The 18,786-nt window shown below is 48.4% G+C and overlaps 1 protein-coding gene across 5 annotated transcripts in view; it reads right to left on the reverse strand.

The window, feature by feature from the left end:
- The window catches only part of LOC144138022 (uncharacterized), a 298,058-nt gene that overhangs the window by 13,345 nt on the left and 265,927 nt on the right, over positions 1-18,786 (reverse strand). The window contains exon 2 of one of the 5 annotated variants that reach the window (XM_077670067.1): positions 14,862-15,009. The exons of the other annotated variants lie outside the window; for them this stretch is intronic. Coding sequence (XP_077526193.1) covers positions 14,862-15,009 — 148 coding nt within the window. The remainder of the gene's footprint in view (positions 1-14,861; positions 15,010-18,786) is intronic. 5 annotated transcript variants of the gene reach the window in all.

The following is an 18,786-nucleotide window of genomic DNA, read 5'->3' on the forward strand; positions in this document are numbered from 1 at the left end:
ACGGCGGACGAGCTGCGACGGCAAGACAGGCCCCTAAAGTGATCTGCACTTAAACAGTTGCGCCTCGCGTAGCCCTTTTCACTGAAGGTCATTGCTTGGAAAACATAAGTGCTAAATGCGGCTACTCAGTTCCACAACGCTCCCTCAAAGCCGAAATAACGCTCTCGCGTCGTATATCATAAGACCTAAACGTAAATGTCAACTGCAACTTTTTGTTGTCTCTGGTTTTGTACTATTAAGTGAGTAGCACTTTATGGGCTCGCCTTGTCGTCTTAGCTCGTAACGGTCGATTCGACTACCGGAATCAGGCGGCGCAGCGAGATAACGGACCCAAGTAGAGCCTGATGTACCGTCGTCAGGGGTCACGCTGAGGCTTCAAAAACCACGCGGTTTAAGTAGTCATAACCGTTCAAACCTCCTGAACCGCCTTCGCTTGTCATACATCTCCCCGTTATTTAGCGGAAAGAAAACTGCACGTACAGTTGATGCAAAATCTGTGCATATAACCGGCAGCCCACCCGTTCATTTAGTTAAGAGCGCTCGTTGGTTTCTTTTTTACGATAGTGAGCGAAAAAATTTGCGGCCGCGCAAGAAAGAAATCGCGCGTTCGATATAACGCAGGAAGGCTCTATAAAGAATGGAGCCTTCGAAATTCCGGAGAAAGGCTCCAGCCATCCAAGAAAAAAATGGCCCGTTCGAAATGACGCAAAACAGCTCCATCATACGAAATTAAAGCAAACGCAAAAAAAAATTACGCCCATCTTCCCGCGAGGGAACCCTGATGTGATGCGACGCATCGGGGGGTTCAATTGGTCGTAACGTTGCCTTGAGCGTTTGCGCTGACGCTGGTATTGGATTGTGTCAGCCCACTCGCTGAAGGGACCGTCGCTTCCATCACGTCTTCATCGGAAGAATCAAGTCAAGCACGGAGTCGTCAAGCAAAGGCACGCGGCGACGAACGAGAGCGAGCGCTGACTGAACCGTCGCAGCGCACTACCCGCTTTATATTCACAGCGCCTGAAGGAGAGGAGACAGCGAAGGAGAGTCGCGCATGCGCGCACTTGCGCGCCGGAGCAGACGCGAGCGGAGCGAAGCGCGCGCACGCAGCTGTTTTTTATGATAATGAGACGGAGTGAGAGTGTTGCGCACAGCTGTCGGAGAGAAGAGCGGAGGAGCGGCGCGCATGCGCAGGTGGCGTGCGGACGCCGCCGACACCGACGCCGACGCAGGAGGGACATGCCTCAGAGCAAGAGATGTGTCGCATCTAAAACAACAGAACTCCCGCTGGCGCAGTTTCAGGCAGGGGGCGCGCGAGCACTGTGAAGGCGGGAAATTTGAAGTGCAGCACTGAGGGGATAACGGCGCTGCAGACCATTATGGCGAATCACTGATGTGCACTTCTGACAGCTTTCAGATTCTGTGGAACGGCTTTAATTTTTTATGTAGCCACTCCTGCTCGAGCCAGTGAATTGGCCTGCAGTACTGAGAAATAAACTCTGATACAGTGATGCCGAAATTGTGATGATTTTTTATCCCTGGACTCATTTCGTAATTTTGTAGGGCAATGTGAGGGTAGCGCCGTAGCGGTTACACTGAACCTCTAATGTTTGCAACACGTTTGTGGCCCGTATGCGCTCGGCCATTGCGCAAAATTCTCTTTGAAAAGCCATTGTTCAAAGTCATTGAAAACACTATCAACATCCTATCCGCTGCGAAGCTTCATTGACATGCCCAAATTCAGGCGCCTGAGGCCGATTTGGAAGATGCTCTCGAGAAACAATTGGGCATAATAAAACGAAATGAAAGCAGTTCTCTGTGAAAGGTTTGTGCTTCGCAGGTTCGGTCGGATAGCGTTGGTAATATTGAAAGTTTTCTATACTGAGCCCGAAATGTGCCTACGGTTGTATGGCACTGGGAGGGAAAAATGTGAGAATGCTGTTGTCCGAAAACTAAAAGTGGTGGCTGTAGTGTCAACCCAGCAAGGTTCTTGTGCTTTCAGCGCAAATTTGCGTGAAGAAACCGTTATTGTGCGTAAAAAATGCGAACGGGCGGTACACAGTGACCCTCATGATAATTGTTGCAAATTTGCAATATTCATGCCTGCCTCATAATACGCCTTAGCATAACCCTCTCTTTATGCCTTTGGGTGGGCTTCTCCACATGTTTACGTTGATCAGTACGATGCATTAAACAAAAAATTAGAAAAACTACCAACGTGGGGATTAACCTCCAAAGTTTTCTCTGAAAAGACTTTTATCTAAACCTTTCGAAAGCCGCCCTTCATTTGCGCAGTAGTCGGTAGAGTGAGACGCTTTAAAGCCGCGAATACACCAGTGCTGGGGTCTGCACTACGGCCTCGCGCTTTGGCCTCTGGCAGGTCGGCCTAATTTATACCGCCCTTAATTTCTCGACTGTAGAGTGTGTGTCCGGGTGGACGCATGAAGACATCACCGTCGTTGTTTCCAGCGGGTGCTTCCACAAATGCCGCGTGCTCAGGAATGCGCTGCTTAGTTATGGAGAGTAGCTGCACCGCAAAGCTTCCTGTGCTTCTTAGGACTAAGAGCGAGCGCACTGCAGAAAGGAAACCGTCCGGAGGACGTCATTTCCCGTGAATTACGTTGCGCCATTGTTTTTGTGCGAGATACTACCCGCCATTATGGTGCGCACACTCTAAGAGTGCTTGTCCCGCAAAAGGGTCCAGGACCCGGCAATGCAAACAAAATGACGCTACGTCGCAGATGACGACTAGCACCTTGTTTCCAAATGGCTCGGCGTCTAAGAGCAACCGTGTGAAAGGCGTCGGCGCGCACCACATGCTGTGGTAGGAGACGGGCGCTGCCGCTGAGCATGGTGGGCGTGTACCGCGAGCAAATATCTGGAGCTCCTGGCCGGAGATGCAAGTGCATCCTGACCAGAACGAGCCAACGCAATAGTCCTACCGTAATTATTAGCGTATACCACTGTTGTTCCCCGTTTAATCATAAAGGAACAGAATGTACAGCATGCACTAAACGAGAACCGTTACGCACGCCCATTCTCAAGAAAAATGTGACTGTGTTACTGGTAGAGTTACCTTAAAAATTACACCCTACACTGTTCAAGGCGCTACTTAAAAATAAAGGGCCGTGTATGTGCTCCCTTCGCTGCACATGTCGTCTAAAGCGGACAGTTTTCTGCCCGCCCTGCCACGCAAAGTCTTCTCTTGTCTATCCAGTAAACTTCTTCTCTTCCCATTTGGTTCCTTCCACAATAAACACGGTGGAGGCTTTGCTCGAGTCAATTAAATTTGACAATGGTTTAGGCAGAAATCGGCAAGCACATGCTGTTGCCCGAGCGTATACCCAACGACCGCTGCGTAGGTGAGACCAAGAAGTACCGCAACCCACTGCACCATAGCACATACCGTTAAATCCTACATCACTACCGTCTCCAACGCCAGGAGCTCCCACCGCAACAGAAAAACTCATTGTAGAAGAAGCCACCATCTGGCGACGTCTACAGACTAACACGTTCTCGCACATAGGCATATTACGTGCCACCTGCCCGGGCCAGTTCCCCTCAAACAAATGCCCTCACTGCCCTGACGAATATACATCACTCTACCACATCACACGGGCCTGCCAAAACACCCTATCTGTCCCACCAATTCGACATCCGTCCTATGAGCAATGGGAAGTTGCCCTGACCAGATCGAACCCGAACGAAAAGCCTATGCTGACCACCAGGGCTAGAGCAATGACGCAAGGCTTAAGTGCCTTGAACCAACGACGCCGCCACTTCCGGAAAGAAGCAAATATTTGCTTTATACCAATAAAAGTTATTCCTCCTCTTCCTGCCGCATTGCAGTGCTAGGGCCATCTACTGAAACCTTTTGCTAGTCTTGAACCCGGAACACTTCCACGAGGGTACGCCGAGAGTGCTTTGTTTACATTGAGGTCAAAAAATTTTTTTTCAATGCGTATTTTTTGTTTGCTATCGCAAAAATGAAACAGGTAGTTATTTTAATTAAAAGAACAATGCAAATATTACTTACGCATTGATGCCTTGCCTGAAATATGCGTAATGGTTTCTTTTTGCTCAACAATGCTGACAATTAAGTTTGAGCATTGCCACCACATTCAGTCGTTCGGAAATGCTTTGGCTCTATAAATTTCTTGTTGAAGAATTCAACTTTTTCCCGGGCGGCTAAATCGAGGGATAGACCGACACACGGACAGAGAGAAACGCCGACCGAAATTTTCGCGTTTAAGTAGCTTAAGAAAGAATGTCGTCTTTAACGACTACATAAGTTATTTGTAACTTTGAAATACCTAGAGCGCGTTTCGGATCAACGGGACCCTGGAACAAAACTCAGGCATTGCAGTTACAGAAACAAATAACGTGAGTAACTTTCTTGTTAACTTTCTTTTCTTCGCAATGAAAGCTCCAGAACTGCAACTATGAATTGCATGCACAAATTGTATTGTTAAACAGTATAAACCGAATCCTAACGTGGATGCAGAAATGAAATTTTTAATTTTGACAGTTCCCGCCAAAGCGAAAGTGTAAATGTGAATGCGCTGAACGTCCGTTTTTCTCACTGCGCTGTCAAGAAAAATGAAGCCGCGGGATTTTTTTGTGTGCGTGTGTGCGTGTGCGTGTGCGTGTGTGCGTCTGTGTCTGCGTGTGCGTGTGTGTGTGTCTGTTCGTGCGTCTGTGTACGGGTTTGTGTGTGTGTGTGAGAGTGCGTGCGCGTGGCCGTGGAGGCTGTCCGACAAAAGAAACGCTGGAGCCCCTCCACAGCTTCCGTCATCACCACCCGGCGCCGAAACCAGAGTTACACAGAGTGGTCCAGCTTCAAGGCCTTCCCTGCGCCAGAAAATAGGGCCTACTATTCCCGAGAGGGGCGGCCGCCACCCAGCAGGAAGTCTTCGGCCAGCTGTTTCACTACGCCGAGACGACCGTCCTCACGCGGCGGCTATTCGCCTTGAGATTGGCCTATACGTGTCGCCAGGGTCGCTCTGCTAGTGTGGGTACTCCGCTGAGCGTTAGTGGGCGAATTCACGCTGTGGGCGCGCGTCCTGTCCGTTTCACGCTGTATGTGCGCATGAAACGCGCAAACAGTGGTATACGCTGTTCAATGCATTGCAAGAATGCGTAATTCTTTCCGTAATTTTTTATATGTATTTTTATTTTTTTAGTTTTTCAAAATTTCGTGCGACCAGTTACCTCCATTTACGCTATTATCACGATTACAGGGGAAATTTCTCGAAATCTGCATTATTGTGGAAATGCAGGGCGTTACATGGTCCTGGCTGTGGGGGTACTCGGTAAATAGTGCTACGCATTAAAAGCGTGCCAGGGACGGGAATGGAATCCACGTGCTCGCGGCGACAGGCAAGGGTGTTAACTAAACTTCTGTACGCCTAGCCCTCAAGAAACACGGCTTTCGAGTGGACCTAGTCTACTTACGTTCTTTGAATATCCAATCATGGCGCATTTGCCGTGCCGATACTTCACTGGCACATCGCGCTGTACCGTGCGGATGACATGACGCGGCAATAAATGCAGGGTTGTATCTGCTCAGTATGGAGTTCTCAACGGCTTTTGAACTTATTACATGCCCTCTAAAGGGGATCGTTCAATTACAATAACGCTGCTTTTAAAGGAAAAACGTAATATCTTGTGTGCCACGTTTTGGTTTGATAAAGACACGTGCACAATACAGCATGGTAGGTTGTCCCTAAATAGCTCGGAACATTCTCCGCACAGAAAACAAAACCAACCGAGAAAATTTGTCAATGACAGGCTGTTCTCGGAATCGCAGGTCCAATTCACCAATTCCCATTTGGTTGCAATCACAACTTACCCGCAAACCCCAGACACCCACGCAAAGCTGCTGGGCAGAAAAGATGGCGGCTCCGGTCCCGTGCTCCTGGCCAATTAGCCGATTGCCTTTACCATAATGTTTTTGCATTCAAAGACGTTAGCAGACTTAAGTACCCCAAGTGCTTTTTGTCCTGACGACAAAGCCGATCCTTGTAAACTCCATGCAGCGCACACGGTTTCGTCAGTATCGTAGCCACCAAAAAATAGAAAGTTACGTTAGTGTTCCAGACGCTGGAATCAATTGAAGTTCTGAAAGACCAGCCATAGACTCTGATGTACAGTTTTGACGAGATTTTGCGCCCTACAATCATTACAATGGCCTTGTATCCCCTACGGTACCGCTTTCAGCTAAGAAACCTACGTCGCACCGACCATGTATAGTGCCCGAAAGCCATCCTTTCCGGCGTGTAAAAAGTATTCATCCATCCTCCCATTCAAGCTCAAGGTAGCACAGGGGTGGGCACGTAGGCATCCTTCTCACGAGGCTTGTTCGCATTCTGTATCATCAATTCACTACAAATGCACGCTTTTTCACGGCGCTACTTGTATCTCTTTTGGCGGATCTGGTTGCCATCCATAACAGCCTGTGTGCTCAACGAGTCGTTTATCATTACTCTCTTCGCCCGTCCTGCAGGTGCGTATACACACAGTCTGTTATTTGGAGCTCACAGATTTTTTGCGCCCCATAGTACATGTGGGCATACTCTCTTGCCATGACAACGTAAAATGATGTTATACAAAACTTTCGAGGGTTCAGCATGGTTACAAAAACTGTTTTATCATCTCCTTACATTCGAGTACCGGGAATCTGAAAGCCTTCTGGCAAAGACGGTAATCCCAAAGGCCTGGAATTTGTTGTCGTTTTGCATTTTTCCTATTGTCGATTATTAGCAGCTGCCTGTTCCCTTTGTTTGAAAAATTGCTCGATACAGAGGCTGACGCCTAGCTCCGACGTTTCACATTCCGCACAGGACCGGCTTCGCAAGGAACGGGGTGACGCCGGCAATGTTTCTTCCGGAGCGGTACCAAAAACTGTACTTTTGATCACGCCTAGAGCTATTGTATGCGATTTTAAGTCTTTTACTATGATAAAAAGTTACGCACACGCGAAATCTGGTGCGGGCAAGCATTAAAAGACAACCGAGCGCAAAGGAACATAAGGCAGAGCGAGCCCGAGTGAAGCAGACGACAAATGCGAGAATTTCTAAGCTGGCGTCAGGGGGACGCTTCTCGCGGTGCCGCCCGTGGTCGTGCTCACCGCCAATATCTCACCGATGTCGGAAAAGCTCGACAACCTCTGATCATCACTTCTTCCCTGTGCGAAAATCAAACCCAACGCTGGTTTGAGAATACCAGTAGACAATTTGCACAAGGACTACCGCAATGCCGAGACATTGAGAGTTGCGCGACACCCTTTTCAGGACAATCGCTGCTAGACTGAATGTCTGGAAATGTTTAGCGAAGCTCTACACACAGCCTCGTCGTCTCGTTCGCCTCGGCGACTTCAGACCGTCCTGAGCTGGACAACGCGGGATGCACCGCTGGATACGACATAGTGGACATTATTTCCCGACTGCTTCGCAAGTATTGACCTTATGGACCCAAAAACCATATATTAGGATTGCGGAAACAATTCTTCATCCCAACAACCATTTCTTGCGGACGGGAGACCCGACAAGACTCAGTGACCTAAGAGACGAAAGAGTCATCGTTAGTGCCATGCGTGTTGTGCACCGTCTTGAGAAGCATTCGTCGCTTCCAGCTACGAGCCACTGCACTTGGAAATATTTTCGAGTTGATCTTCGCTTATTAGAACCTGTGCTGAACGCGCTCGAATTCAAGCAGCGCAAACAAAGTAAAATGGGGACCCACGTGCTTGCAAAAAACGTGTGCATGACCCGCTTCTTCTAGGCAGGTCTGTGACTTAGTGTCGAGAAGCCCTAGAATCATCCCCAGTATCATGATCGTGTAGAGATTCCCGGTTCATTGTAGCGATCATCCCCGTTTTGGGCAGCCGTGGCGGCGGTCTCGCTTTTGTCGTTCTTTCGCTACACCGTGGGACAAATTTCCTCTGTGTATGTTGTAGGTTGTATGTTGTAGGTGTGTGTGTATGTTGCAACTAAGAGCCAAATTTACGACGGGCAGGACAAACGAAACATCAGCTGTTAATTGCGGTTCAGACTTGCCCCGCATGTCGTGACGTTGTGTTCGTTCGAAACGCATCTCTGGATTGTTTTGAAGTCGAATAAAATGTATGCCTCAAAACCAGACATTTGGTTCAGGGTGTACTATGCGATTGCACAAAAGGAGTGTCACGGGGATTCAACGCTTTCTTGATGGAGCGCACTCAGTTAAGATAATATTCATGTCATAATATGGACCATTTACATTCAATACTAGCGAGAAAACGTTTGTTTGCATTTCTTTCGATAGTCGCGCAATGTACGGGCACTCCGGCACACCGCTGGCAGGTTAGCCGGAGAGTCATTTCGCAATCCATTCGAGAGATGGCGCCGTAAGCATTAGCGCGTCTCTACGCAAAACTGATAAGATGCTCTACTAAAACTCTCCTCGGCGTGTTGTCGTAGCGTGTCGCAAAAATTTAGCGTTAGCGCACGCAAAGCCAACAAAAGCTGTACTGAAACTCTCTAATAAGTCAACCGCCGCCGACAACGGCTGTTCGAAAGGGTTCTACCCAAGACGTATTTTCGCAGCCCATGAAGCAAGTGGAGGTCCCCTTCCACCATCCCATGCTATGTGGAGAGCATCTCGGCACGCGGTCATGCTGTGCGCAATCAAAGCTCGCTCACGGCGTGGACACGCGCACACACAGCAGATTTGTAACACCTCGTTGTTTGTTGGGGTTTTCTTGTGATGTCGCGAAAAAAGCTACAAAAGAGGAAGGAAAAATACTGCAAAAAATTGGCGTAGCTTGCACTAGTGGTGCAAGGCTGGAGAAACAGCAGAGCTGGCGACCCCTCTTTCTGGCGACCCCTCTGGTTCACCCCTCTGAGGTGAACCACCCGAAAAACCGGGTGGTTCACCTCAAGTTAGCTTGCGAATTTGGCGCTGGAAGTTCTCCATGACTGGCATGCCACGATCATTTCGTCCGCAGGTTTCGCGTATCTCCCATAAGTGGCCCCCCCTAGAACCCGCCGCACAGTGTAAAACTAACGCCCGCGCTACGAACCCAACGGAAATGCTTTGCTCCCGGGATGCGATGATACCTCAGTCATTCCACTTCCGGCCACCGTAGCGTACGGACGCGGAATCATGAGCTCCGACGGAGCGGCGATAACGGCCCAGTCTGGCCGCGGTAACAGGATTTCTGCCTACGACTCCCAGGATTATCAAGTGATTTTGCCCCAGTTGCCCACCGGTCAATCTGTTTTGAATACTGTGTTTCTGCATGCCGACATGCGTGCACGCCCGTATCGTGTCGATGATTTTCGAGACACTTTGACACGCCTCGCTTTGCTCGCCGACGTGGTGGCATTGGGGGCGTATCAAATGAGTCACGTGTGGGCCGTGACTTTCAAGTCAGCGGAAGGCGTCAAAAAAATGTTAGCCCAGAGTGACGTAAAAGTGAAGGACCGCCGGTGCATTGTGATAGACCCTTCAAACCCGGAAGTTCGGCTGAAGCTTCACTGGCTTCTTTACAATGTGCCGGACGAAGATGTCTGCGCTGCGCTCGCTCCCTACGGGCGTGTCGTCGAAGTGCGCAAAGAGCGTTGGGGTGTCGACGCCATACGGGATAAGGGCTCAACTCTGCGGTCGGTGGCTCTTAAGTTGAAACCGGGAGTGACCATGGACGACCTGCTGCATGAACTCCGAGTTGGGGGGGATAAGGCTCTCGTCGTTGTCGCCGGCAGGGCCCCCCAGTGTTTTCGCTGCAGCACCAAGGGCCATATCCGGCGCGACTGCAAAGTGCCGCGCTGTTCCTCCTGCCGCCGATACGGACATGAGGCAAGTGCGTACGTCAAGACGTATGCCCGCGTCACCGGGCCGACGAGGGAGGAAGACCTTCGCGAAAACCTCATGGACGAGGCGGACGCGGAGGAGACTGCAGCCGGAACCACCGGTGAGGCGGCAACGGAGCAGGACCCGGCGGGAAGGGTTGAGGCCGAGGCTGGTCGGAGCGCTCCTGAAAAGGAGCAGCCTGGTGAGCTGAAGACGCTTCCCCCCAACGCCTCGTCGAGCAAGGATAGTGGCACCAAGGTGGTGCGCCAGGAGACACCGCCGGCTCCCGCAGTGGACGACGAACTGATGGAACTCGGTGGTGACGGTGCTAGCGTTGCCGCCGGAAAGCGTCAGCGTGAGAACAACGTCACCGGCCAGGGCACCGATGAGTCCAGCAGCGGTGAGCCGCCAGCGAAGACGGTTTTGGGGCGACGTGTGGGTTACAAGTCCAAACCAAGCGTTCCCCCCGACCGGCCTATGCCCCCCGGAAAGCCCACGTAGAACTGGACTGGTAATCCGAAACGTTTCTCTGCATGCCATTCTACTGGGTTGGTGTGCACTACAGTATCGAGGTGGGAGGGGGGGGGGGGGGGGGGGGTGTTGAGTTCGGGGATTAGTGGTTACATAGCTTAAGGCGTCCTTTCATCTTTCATTAGTGTTCAGTTCACCCCATAATTTGCGTTGTGCCACCTTGAATGTACGCGGATTGTCTGAGCGTAAGCGTCAGAACCAGTTGTACAGGCTTATCAACGCGAAAGATTTAGACGTGGTAGGCTTACAAGAAACGAAAGTGGAGAGCGAGCAGAGCACAGAAAGAACGGTGAATGTGTTCGGTTCACGATATCACGTCTGTGTAAGCCACGCGGTGGTCTTATCGGCAGGATGCGCACTTTTATTTCGTCAGAGTTGCGGCGTTGTTATCCAAAATGTAACGTCCAGTGTGTCTGGCCGGTTTGTTGTATGTGATTTTTTGTTATCGTCGCGAGAGTGGCGAATTATATGTGTGTATGTGCCGACTAAAGCGGATGAAAGGAAAGTCTTCTTTGAAGACTTAAGGCCGTGGTTTGGTACAGAGCGGGCTATTGTATTTCTAGGGGATTTTAACTGTGTGTGCTCTGCTCGAGATAAATCCATTTGTACACCGTTTCGTGATGGTAGCACAATTGCACTGAGCGAAATTGCAGCAGATTTCGGTTTAGAGGATGTGGTGGATGCCTTAGATGGCACAGGAGCGGTACATTTTGCTCATTTTCAAGGTGCGAGTCATGCGCGTTTAGATAGAGCCTATGTATCCCTTGACCTTGTACCAGAGTGCGCAGAGTATAATGTTACGCCTGTGTCTTTTAGTGACCACTGCCTGGTCTCTTTCTTGATTGGTAAGCGAAAAGAAAATGGGAAGAAGTTTAACTGGAGCCTGTGGAAAATGAATCGTCAATTATTGAAGGATGAAAAATTTGTAGTAGAGGTCACTGAAAAGATTAGAACTCTAATGGAACAGAAAAATTCTAGCTGTGCCGCTAAGTGGGAGAGATTCAAAGAAGAAATTAAGATGAAAGCCTTGGAAAGGTCAAGTGCCTTACATCATGATAAAACGAAAAAATAAGCCCTGCTCAGACGCTACCTAGAAACATTTTAGCACTAGAGAGCCAGTCACCAGGACTGTGTAAGGATGATATTAAAACCGTGAAACAACAGTTGGAGTCTATCGAAGAAGAAAGGTACCATGGGGCAATAGTCCGAGCCAGAGCGGAGAAGTTTTTGTTGGGTGAAGCACCAACCAAGCGAGCTATTTGCTCTGAAAAACGTTACGCCACCAGAAACACAATCAGTGAAATAGAGTACAACGGGCATGTATCAAGTGACCAGAGAATAATATCGAACGTCTTTTGTGAGTACGATAGTTTGTTTGCATGTCAACCGGTAAACTTAGACCGGTTTAGGGAAGAGTTTATGCGTTTCTTGCCGGTCATTGACGACGAGGTTAAAGATAGTCTGGAAGTTTCAATTACACTTGATGAAGTTAAGAAAGCAATTGACGATTTAAATCCGGGCAAGTCTCCGGGACCAGACGGGTTGTGCGCGGCGTTTTACAAAGCCTTTCGTGATGACCTCAGTATAATATTGTGTGAACTCTATAAGGAAGGATATGAGCGGGATAGATTGCCACCATCTTTCTCAAGTTCGCACACTGTGCTCATACCAAAAACAGATGACAGGGATGAACTAAAGAAGGTCACAGCGTATAGGCCAATCACGTTAACTAACGTCGATTATAAAATATTAATGAAAATTCTAGCAGGGAGGTTACAGATGGTGATAACAGATATAGTGGGGGAGCACCAAACATGTGGTATAAAAGGAAGATCTATAACAAGTAATATACACGCAGCGAGAAGCATCTTAGAATGTTGTGACAGTATGGACTTCATCGTAGCCATGCTCCAAATAGACCTCGAAAAGGCCTTTGATAAAATCTCTCATGAAATGCTTTTTAGCATCTTGGAACAAGTAAACTTGGGAAGAATAATAGCGGGGGGTGTACAAATGGCTTATAGAGGGTGTTCGACAAGTTTGGTTATTAACAAGTCGGTGTGTCGTCCAATCAAGGTCACACGTTCGGTTCGCCAAAGGTGCCCGCTTTCGCTTTTACTTTTTTGTTTATGCATTGAGGCCCTCTGCGCAAGCGTAAATAACAACAGTCTTCATGGCTTTCGGTTGCAGGCATGTGAGGTCCGTGTACTTGCCTATGCGGACGACATTGCTTTTTTGTGCCGTGATAGAGAAAGTATCAGTAGCGCCATTAAAATACTTAATTCCTTTTGTGAATATACTGGAAGTTCCGTAAATTGGAAAAAGTGTCTGGGGTTCTGGCACGGGTGCTGGGACTGGACACCCAGTGTGTTTGAAGGTGTCAGCTGGCAAGTTACGCCTGCCAAGTATCTAGGTGTCCCGCTGGAAAATTACCGCGACAGCGAGCCGTACTGGCGAAGCCAGACAGCAGCGTTGCGAGAGAAAGCGGAAAAGTGGGAGGGAAAGGGTAAAACGTTGTCTGTGTTGGCACGGGAGACGGTGTGTAATGTGTTTCTGTTCGCTAAACTCTGGTACGTTTTGCAAGTTATTCATTGTTCGCGTGCAAATGTACAAAGGTTACATCGTGTATGTGCTGTTTTTATCTGGGGCTCGACCTGGGAACGGACGAGTAGAACTAATATTTTCAGACGTGTGCGTGATGGTGGTTTGTCACTATCGCATCTTTTTCTGCGACAAGTAGTCAATAGATTTTATTTTTTGCGTGAGGTGAAGGACCCCCTACTTCGCACTGTAATTCAGGTTAGGTTAGGTAGATGTCTGCCTCAGTTTGTTATTACGTCATCTTTGTGTTATACCGGAGGACTTCACGGATATTTAAAGGAAGTCGTACAGGCAACACAATTTGTATGTTCGCGTTTTTCAATGGAGTATTTGACTTCAGTGTCAAAGAAGAAGTTGTACAAAGATCTCGTTGAAACCTGCTTTCCTGTGCCACTATACAGATCCATGTTTCGAAGTGGACCAGGACAAAATGTTTTGAAACGTGTAAAAGCAATGGTTGTTCCGCGGGTGTTAAAACGTTTTTCTTTAAGCTTCATGTTGGTGTGCTCCCGGTTAAAACGTGGATGCTTGAGAAGGGTTTGTTCGTGCCCTGGGGAGCAGACTGCTGGCTATGCAAGAAGCCGGAAACTGTTGAACATGTATTTTTGGACTGTTGGGATGCGGTGTTTTTGTGGGATGTTCTTCAGAGAACTTTGAAAAAGGAACTCCCCTTGGATCCTCATGGTATACGGTTTCTGGCAGTTGAGAACGATAATGAAGTGCCTTACGACCTATTGATGTTGCTGGTCCTCCACGGAATATGGAGGTCTCGATTGGCAGCTCGTTACTCGGACGTTGATCGACGGCCCGCGAGGCAGTATTTCTGTGAAAGCGTTCATCGCATTGTAGAAATGTGGAAGGGTCAACCTTGTACGCCCGAGTGGCTGCAAGAAGTAGAGAAAGTGTTCTCTATGCCCCGTTTTTAGACATAATACGCTGGCTTAGGCAAAGCTAGCGTTTTTTATCTGTAGCACGTTTTTGTGATGTCTGAAACCGCTAAAAAAAGAAAAAAGAAAAGCGATGATACCTCAGTTGGATAGACGTCGGTCTCATAGCGCGAGGGACCACGGTTCAATTCCAACCACAGGAAAGTTTTTTTTTTCTTTCCTATTGGCTGCACATTATATTGTTCCTCGCCGCTCCTAACCCCGTACCCCTCGGGCCTTTGGGGTGGCCCATTGGTTAGGTCGCCCGCTTCATGGCGTAAACCAGGACCTCCCTAAGCAAATTCATTTCTTGAGACGCGCCCACCCAACACCTGCTCGTGGGCTCCTTGCCTCCTCGCACTTTCCCTCAGACTTCGGTGTTTTTTGGTGGCACAGAGGGATATTGCTCGGCCTAAAGAGCTCAGCTCTTAAAATAATACCCCACAAAACTTGGGTAACAAAAAGCTCCCGTAACTACGTATGCTCGTAGCTAGCCCGTGTAAACCTTTGCACGTGGCAAGATTTGTCGCGATGCGGGATCACTGGCGTGCAGCCATTGCGTTCTGCAGCAAAAGCCCCTCCTCAGGGATGCGCAGGTTCCATTATTGTCACGGCGCCCCAGTTGAGGCCAAAAACGAAAATGGCCTCGTGTCGAGCTTTAGGCACGCGTTTAAAATTCGCGGGAGGGCTAAACTGATCCGTGGTGCTAAAATACGGCGCACATTATAGCACTATCTGGTCCTGCTCGGGCGCGCACAACTGCAGAACCTGAATTTCTTTAAAAAGCGGAAATTCCCATGTACCGAAGTACTAAAAATGTATTTTTCTACCAGTTCCCTGCAACGTCAGGAACTGTAAATTGTACTTGTTCCTTCGGTTTAAAATTGTTTACGGAACGTTCTGCGCGTACACAGGCGTATGCACAATCTTCAGGCGCTGCAGACGATATTAAAAGTAGTGCGAGTGAAGGTATACCCTCCGCCGCGAAGCCTCCGCAGGTGTTCTTTGCGGCGCAGCCTCAGGGCCCTGTAGCGCAGAGCGCAGATCACAGCCAGGGCAACGATGGGGAAGCAGATGATCGAGGACAGCAGCGGAATGAGCACTGGCGTCGGGTCCAGGGACACTGAAACGACAGAGGCATCACTTTGGATCACACCAACGGCAATCACTGCAGTGGAACGCTTACTGTGTGTCGGTGCGGGCGCAGAAACGCCCACGCCTCTTTGTCCATTAACCCTCGTCATCAGTGTATTGCTTAAGGCGAAATTATAGCCCGAGTTTTCATTCGACACTTCATAATTGCCCAATTTGTCCCTTCCGTATCTGCTGGAGATGTTTGAAGACTACTGTCCTTGAAATATCGAGTGCCTAGATTAAGCCATGTGCCCACATGGCGCCAAATAAGTCACTTATAATAATGTGCCCCGTTCTACGGAAATATGCGATTTGATCAATGACTGACTTGGTAGGCCTAATTGTTCTTCCCCTTCGCCCCATGGCTGTTTAATTAGGCTTAAACAACTTATCTCTCCAGGGTGGTGCGATAGTTTTCTTTTCAGTCAGGCGCAATTTCCAGCTCCATAAGTTATCCCCTGGGCGTCGGTACGGCGCGAAAAAAAAAGCACGGACGACGACTAGTAAACACAAGAAGGGGCTCACTAACAAATGGCGTTTATTTGACGTAACAATGCTGATTAGGTAGCATTCAGCTTCAACAAAAGCAGCAAAAAAGGAGAGTGGAGAAACACACACATAATGAGATACCCTTGCTGGTATGATTACCAGACAAATAGGCAATTGCTTGGTGAACAGCCCAGCCGAAAGTTTACGCAAGTCTCCTTGCGGCAATTAATCTCGCAGGCTTCAACGATCTGCAGTGTGAGTTTGTTGTTACTTTGGCGAATTATGGAGCATTAACGAAAGGGAGGATTGGAACCCCAATATCTACAGTGAATGCCGAGGTGCCTGTTGTGGTGATTTTTCCACGTTCTGGCCATGCTCGCGCAACCTACCATGAAGTCTTCATCCCTTCTGCCCCATTTTCCGAATGCAAACGGTATTCTTATACTACGCCTTCTCAAAAAGCCACGAATAGCGTGCGATGTTTTTTTTTTTTTTTTTGCCGCACGTTTCAGTCATGACGTGGGCAAGGGTTGTTGCAAGGGTTCAATATCTTGTTAGACGTCGAGATTAACACGTTGATGTTGGCACAGTTTCTGGACTTTCTTATATTAGTCGAAAGCATGTGACTGTCAAGGGGTGTAGCTGTTTTTAGTTTTATATTTTGTTTGGAGCGTCCTACCTAGGTGGTTCATTCTTCACCTGCTTCAGAGCGCACTCGGTGACAGAAGTGTGCAATTAATTGTAGAGGGAATCCGGCGGCTGTCAGTCGAGTTGTCTGTACGTCTGAGCTGGCTTTTTGAAAGACAGCTTCCTTAAGATAAATTAATAGACAAAGCTTCACAATCCCACGCTTCGGTAGTTTAGTCTGAGTGGATTGATGAGGAAGGATTGCGTTCAAATAACGAGGCGTGTAAGCTCAACACCCGCAGCGGTGGCTCAGTGGCTAAGGCGTTGCGTTGAGGACGCGGGTTCGAATGCCGGCCGCGGCGGCCGCTTTTCTGGTGGAGGAGAAAACAAGAACGCCCGTTTATACGAGATTTCTGCGCACGTTAAAGATCCCCAGGTGGTCAAAATTATTCCGGAGCCCTCCACTACGGCGCGCCTCATCGCCTGCGTTGCGTCGGCGCGTTAAATAACCCTGCAATCAATCACTAGTGTGAGCTCAACACACGTGGTGATTAGGACGAAGTAGACCAAGGATAAGAATTATCATTCAGCGTTTCATAGATCACATACACCGGTCTGAAGGGACTTTCTAAAACACTCAAAACGGCAGAACCAGCCCTTTCCACACGTTTTTTTAGTATCAACGAACTCCGAGTAGTCATCGACTAGCGTGATCGTCTTAACCACTTTACACAGGGGAAGGCGAGTGGCGACACTCCAGTCAAGAGAAGGTACAAAGTGAGCCTGGCAAGACCAATAGAGGTCTCTTTTTTTTCGCAAGCGAAAATTTAGGGCGACGGCACAAGGCAAGCAGCTATAAGAACTTGTCACCTGGGGTGACCAAAGAATTAAGAAAAATGATGCTCTCATAACCATCTGCACAAAAAAGGAGATATCTGCGTGGATATAATAATATAGGTAGTATATGCATGCTGCTGATGTTATCTCTGAGAAGTAATGATGCCGGAGGACCTCTTAATCATAAAAGTATCATCAACTGGTAAGAGGAATATAACGCCGACGAATTTTGCAAAAACCGTTCTTACAGACGATTACACGACGTCGGCTGTACAGTTTGCTCGTTTTATACCAAATAATTATTCGGAGGTAGACATCCACCAGTAACGACCGAAACAGTCAAGAAGGTTTTGAAGGAAATGAAGGCGCAATACATCTGGTGAGGATCAGATAACCGCAGCCCTCTTGAAGGATGGCGGGCAAATTGTACTAGAAGAACTGGCAAACCTGTATACGCAATGCCTAATGAGCACGAGTGTACCGCAATCTTAGGAGAAAGCGAACATCATCCTAATCCATAAGAAAGGGTACATAGAGGACTTTAAAAATTACAGGCCGGTCAGCTTACTGTCAGTCGTCTACAACGTACTTACCATGGTAATCGCTAACAGAATTTCGCCCAGCTTGGATTTCATTCAACCTAATGAACAATTAAGCAGTGATTCGTAAAGGCTATTCAACAATATACCATATTCACGCGATCAATCAGGTGATAGACAAATGCGCGGAGTATACTGAACACCTATATATAGCCTTCATAGATTATGAGAAAGCATTTGCTTCGGTCGAACCCTCAGCAGTCATGCAGGAATTGCGGAATCACGGTGTAGACAAGCATTGCGTAAGAAAACTAGAGGATATACAATGGGTCCACAGCTACCATAGCCCTCGATAAGGAGAACAGTAAAATACCTATAAAGAAGGGCGTCAGGCAAGCAGACACAATCTCTCCAATGTTATTCACACCATGTTTACAAGAAGTATTCAGAACATTGGATGGGGAACAGGTGGGAGAAAGGGTTAATGGAGAATACCTCAGTAACCTCAGATTTGCCGATGATGTTGCCTCGCTAAGTAACTAGGGGTACGAATTCGAAGGCATGATTACCGCTCTGGACAATCAGAGTAGAATCGTGGGCCTGCAAATTAATATGCAGAAAACTAAAGTAATGCTCAATAGCCTCAGAAGAGCACAGTGTTTTGACTTAGGTGACTAGGCAGTGGAAGTGCTAAGAGGATATATCTACTTAGGCCAAGTAGTGACCCCGGATGCCAAACATGAGGCAGAGATATTTAGAAGGATAAGAATGGTGTGGAGTGCATTGGGCAGGTATTCTCAGATAATGAATAACAGCCTACCGTTATCCCCGAAGAAGAGAGTGCGTGAAAGCTGCATCTTACCGGTACTCAGCTACGTGGGGGAAACTTGGAGGCTCGCTCAAAGTGTCCTGCTGAGATTTAAGACGGCCCAGCGAACAATGAAACGGAAGATGATAGGCCTAACGTTAACGACAAGAACACAGTGGAGTGGATCAGTTAACAAACCCGTGTTAAGGACCCATTAGTAGAAATTAAGAAGAAGAAATGGACGTGGGCAGGGCATGTGATGCGAAGGCAAGATAACCGTTGGTCATTAAGCGTAACAGAGGGGATCCCTACAGAGGGCAAGCGTGGCAGGGGGCTGCAGAAAGTTAGGTGGGCAGATGAGATCAAGAAGTTTGTAGGAGTAAATTGGTCGCAGTTAGCACAGTACCGGGATAATTGGAGATCTATGGGAGAGGCCTTTGCCCTGCAGTGGGCGTAGCTGATGATG

This window comes from Haemaphysalis longicornis, unplaced genomic scaffold (assembly GCF_048455015.1).
Source record: "Haemaphysalis longicornis isolate Haplotype H1 unplaced genomic scaffold, Haemaphysalis longicornis Haplotype H1 scaffold_1, whole genome shotgun sequence".
Taxonomy (NCBI): domain Eukaryota; kingdom Metazoa; phylum Arthropoda; class Arachnida; order Ixodida; family Ixodidae; genus Haemaphysalis; species Haemaphysalis longicornis.